The sequence below is a fragment of the Zeugodacus cucurbitae genome, chromosome 5 (genome assembly GCF_028554725.1).
Source record: "Zeugodacus cucurbitae isolate PBARC_wt_2022May chromosome 5, idZeuCucr1.2, whole genome shotgun sequence".
Lineage (NCBI taxonomy): Eukaryota > Metazoa > Arthropoda > Insecta > Diptera > Tephritidae > Zeugodacus > Zeugodacus cucurbitae.
The window spans coordinates 60590661-60595909 of NC_071670.1; the positions used below are offsets into that span (position 1 = coordinate 60590661).

The window sequence follows — 5249 nt, forward strand, 5'->3', positions numbered from 1 at the left end:
TCTATTGTAAAATATATTTCCGCTTAAAATTATTAAATATTGCTACAACTACAACTTAACAATACAGATAATTAATGTAACTAATGAAAACAACCCAATTATGAAATGAAATCAAGAGCTTTGCCACGCCCTCATGCTATATACTATTATATTAGATAAACAATCCCGCCTCAATCGAATATACTCAACTCATCGAAACGTTTGACTGCATAGCGTAATGTATCCGTGGTTCTTGGATTTGAGGAGAACATCAGTTGTACTTTTTTGCGCGCGAATTCCTGATTAGTCATCGCTTCGATACTGTTATCGAAAGAGTCCTCTTTGCGCATTGCCACCATTGGCAGGAAGGCATACGACGAGAAAAAGCCGTACAATTCACGTGCGCGGATCTCCATTTCGATGTCGTGCAGCGTCGGTATGTGTTCGTAATGCATGCGTTCGAGTGAGTCTCTCAACGCTTCATAGTAAGTACGCACGAGGAAATCGCGACGATTAACCAACACATCCAACTGTACGCTGCTGTTCAGAAAGAAGTTAATATCGCAGCCGGGGCTACCGAAAAAGCTGTTCTGAAAATCGAGCTGTAAGGCGTATAAGAGAAAGGAGAGTTATTTTTAAATATATTTTTTTAAATAGTAATTGTTGTAACTCACGAATATTGCATCTATGGGCTTTGTTGATTGCTGCTCATCATATTTGTACATGAAATTGTTCACCCATAAGTCACCATGATTTAGCACAGTTATTTCCCCAGGTCTCGGTTGTCCAGTTAACACGAGGTTCTCTTTAATATTATCGCAGTGACGATGTAATTTCACAGCAATCGCCTCATACCCTGGCCACTTGGACACTACATCGGCGAGTGTGCGCAATTGAAGTGACATGAAATCAATGAAACGCTCATTGGTTCGTATATAGTGTTCGTCCAGCATGCCGCTGGTGAAGTGTTCGCGAACGCTGGGATCCTGAAGTGAGGCAAAATAATTAAAAACTAGAATAAGTGGAAATATAAGAATATTTCTTAACTTCAGACTATAAAGTTTGATAATATTCTCACATTTAACCTTATTGAAAAAATTAGGGAGACTAATAAGTTCTGCCCTAATTTAGTTTTCTGCAGCCACAAACTTTATCATCTGAATGTTATTATATAGCGATTAGTGGCCAATGTGAGTGGCACAATACTAAGTTGCGACCCCTACTTCGACCATTATAAGAAACGTTTTTTTTCGGACAAGTCTACGAGTCAAACATCGAGCATATTTGGTACTTCCTATCCACAGTTAAGTCCTCCTTATCGATGAGAAGACTATCTGACGAAGAGAGATGATGTCCTCCTATTCTTTATCAGATAAAATGGTACTATATACCGCCTCCAACGGACTGGCATTTGATTTAAGAAACCTCAATTACGATTTCATCGAAAGAATCGATAGCCGTTCGACATTCAATTTTTCACATGTTAAACTAAAATAATTTACATGAAACGCAATTAAATAATTACACATCAGTTTCTTAAATTCAATTAAAATTTTACGCTGCTTACAGACATCTATATGTATGTGTTTACCGATAATTGTCAACAATGAACGCTTAATTTTTTCTTTTTTTATGCTTATCGCATTACTTAAGCCGTAATACAATGCCCGAAGCGCAATAGATAATGTGGTATTCGGAAAAATGCAGTCTTATTGATAAGCGAAGTCACATCCATACTATATGTACTATATACGAATCACTTAAAATACCAACCTTTTCCATTAACACCATAGAAGTTGCATGAAATTTGCCCAATTTTTGCAATATAACCAAGCAGTGTTCCTCGTCCAGTCCATTTTGGCGACTAGCCAATTTATAGCCATACTGGGTGAGGTCGTCGAAGACTATTGTCTGAATGGGTTCTCGAGTGGTGTAGAAACATCTGAAAATGTTAGAAGTGGTAAATAATTGATGATTTTCGAGACAAAAAATTCAAACCTTCACTGAGAGCAACAATAAATTAGAAAATGAAAATAATAAAAAAAAATCAAGTACATAACCTCGTGAAAGCGATCAAAAACTAATAAGATACATCAATTTTTTGAAATAGGAATATTTTGCAGATTTCAGATCTAAGGTTAGTTTAGGTTATGTATAGGGCTGATCCTTTCGCCAAGTGTTACAAGAAATACCATTTTGACAGCTAAAGCTAAAGTCCTTTGTGTTCTTTAAGATCTTAGGCTTACTAAAAATTAGTGTATTTATTAGTGTATGAGCTTTTGCTGGTATCACTAATGACAAATATTATATAATTCCATTTATCAACATAGCTAGTGGTTCTAGCTAGGACAGGATTGGAAACACCGGTTCAAAAACTCTCTACGATGGTAAAATCCACAGAGAAATATCCGCCTTTCGTAATATACTGAAATTTCCAGGATCAGTCAGCAAAATATTCGAATAACAACACACCCAGAGAACAAGACCTTACGTTAGTTGAGAGGTAATTCTAACTGATCCAATGTAATCATGGAATCACTTTTATAAAGTTTCAATCATGTTATTACCAAATATATGAAATCCTTACACAACATTCTAAAGGCATTACAATTCTTGGAAAGTTAATCTCAATACCTTAATCTCACATGCCTTATATGATTCCACATCCATGGAGTAGATATGCAACTGACTAATTTTATATCAGACCCCACTATCCAGAAGCGGTATGTTATGACTCTCGGATATGGAGGATAACTTCTTTTTTCAAGAGGACCTTGATGCCATGTAAATATGTTTTAAATTAAAAAAAAATCTTTTATAAAACACATTTTGAGTTTTTTTAATGTCCTGTCACTTAGAGAAGAAAAACTGAGTTTTAGAACACAATCAATAGATCACTTTGAGAGTACCTCTCCAGATATGAGTCTATGTGTAACTCCAAAACTAATCCCCTAACTCACCTGGGCCCGAATTTTGCACCATCGCCAATCAACACCTCCAAACGACCGAGCACATCGAAATAGAAAATTTTCTCACGCAAATAAACCGCTAACTCCTCCAGAAACTGTGTGGCCGGTGTTATGGCAATACTCTTCACAATCAACGCCAACTCCTCATCCAACTGTCGCTTGCTGCTCCTGTACAAAGCCTTGGCACGATATATTTTACTGCAATAATTCTCACCGCCTCCATTCGATTCGGCGAATATGATTTTCTTTATATCGACACGCATATCGCGCAGACCATCCTCTAAGGCGGTTTTGAAAAATTGCTCATTTAAATATTGCGGTGGCTCCATTTTCGTTTCTAATTTCATGCTGTCGATATTAGGTCCTTCCTGTATTAACAAATGTAGGCTATAATTTTTAAATCCTGTGAGCTTATATTATATATTCCCGATTCCTCGTTAGTAACACGCGTTATTTGATTTCTTTCTAAACGGTTCGAGCTGGTAAGGCAATTCTATTGTAACTGTGATCACTACCCAGTGTCTACTACTAAATATAAACTCGGATCTTAGTCGTAACTTTGGCAATCGTTTGGTCTTATCTAAGAAATGTGCAGCAGCTAACGGTTTGCAGTGAACGTCAGCGGCGTCGAGGCACTCAATGTGGCATTGTGCTTGCAGCGAACCGTAGTTGCCGTGTTCGGACAACGGGAGCGCATCACACACCCACACAAACACATATAGACAGACAGACCTATAGACATTATAATCGACACCCACCGCTGCAGCAGCGCTCACCAACACAATCGGGCAGACAAAAATGTAGCGTCCATTTATTGGCCTCGTAGATAGCGCGGCATTATCTTTCAAGTGGTTGTGCATCGTATATTACATATTTGTAAAAATACGAGGATTTGTAGGTATATGCTTTGTAGGTGTGCTGGAGGAATATTTTTTTTTGTTTTTATAGAATGGATACACTGGTCATGTCTTTTTTGACTGTTTTGTGTGAGATATAAACGTAAATTTTTCCGGGGAAAAAAGTGAGGTCCTCGAAATTCTGATAAGCGTCAACCACGACCGGTTTCCAACCGGTTAATCAATTTAAAAACCAAAACAACAAATATTTTCGTTTTATATTATTATTAATTTTGATAAATGTTTATGTAGTAATATAGGATCGCTCACATCAATCTATCCATAGTAGATGTAACCAAATATGTTTAGTCGTTCTAATATATATTGTTTATTTTGAATATATTTAGGGCTTCTTCGAGAGTCACCGTGTTCTCAATTTAATCGTACTCGAGATATATATTTCTATAAACGATATACCCTTCTATAAGAAACTTAGAAAAATTGAATTGATCTAATCCATAGTGACCTTCGAAAAATATATAACAGTTTTTGAGCAAGTATCTTGACTTCGATGACTTCTTATATATGCTGACAGAAGTCATGATCTCATTTACTTCCTCATTTAAAAAATCAGAATAAGAATTTTCAAGAGCATTGAACATAATTAAAAACATATTCCTAGAAGTAATAATTATGCTTTGTTCCACAAAAAAAAATTATTTTGTCAACAGGTCAGCTCAGACGATAACCTTGAAATTACAAGCGCAAATAAATTTGATGAAAGCTTTACTAAACAAAATTACATATACAAACATATATATATTTTTTCATAATATTTTTGTTTTCCATTGTTGTGATAGTCCAAAATATATATGTATATACTATGTATTTACTCATAGGCATAGAGATTAAAATGAGAACACCCTTAACGTTTCAAAACCCATTACAACAATCATACTTGAGTTAAATTAAGTACTCTTCGAACTGCTTGAGTGGAAATTGCTTACCCCTTCACAAACAAAGTGCTAAATTTTAAGAAACAACTTCGTTCTTGTGCTACAATTTGAAAATGAGTGGAATGAAGTTAAGGCTCAAGGGCATTTAGGTTAGGGATAGAGCGAAGTAAAGCTAGCAAGTATAAGCAGGGAATCAAGCGAGGTCAATCAATGTGAAATCAGACTGCAACCACGCCCACTTTTCATAAGATACAATGTTAAACTATGCTAGATTGCCTTTCTTTACAATGGATAAATTAAAAATCAATGAAGATATGGTCGCAACCGATTTTTTTTAATTGCGTTCATATATTTGGTTTGGAGGTTCTTAAAAACGCTAATACGAGGGCTGCTATATATTTTTGGCCTAATAATGAAAATAGGAATATTTATCAACGAAAATGGTTTTATTGTTTTTCAAAATATTCTCCATCAAGATTTATACACTTTTGCATGCGCTCAAACCAATT

The 5249-nt window shown here is 35.7% G+C and overlaps 1 protein-coding gene across 1 annotated transcript; it reads right to left on the minus strand.

Moving 5' to 3' along the window:
• LOC105208953 (uncharacterized) lies at positions 1 to 3444 on the minus strand. Its single transcript, XM_011179062.3, has 4 exons — positions 2940 to 3444; positions 1753 to 1921; positions 654 to 965; positions 1 to 581 (listed from the first exon to the last, which is right to left on the minus strand). Exons 1-4 carry the CDS (start codon positions 3293 to 3295, stop codon positions 171 to 173), a joined length of 1248 nt encoding a protein of 415 aa, XP_011177364.2. The 5' UTR covers positions 3296 to 3444; the 3' UTR covers positions 1 to 170.
• Between the last annotated feature and the right edge of the window lie 1805 nt (positions 3445 to 5249).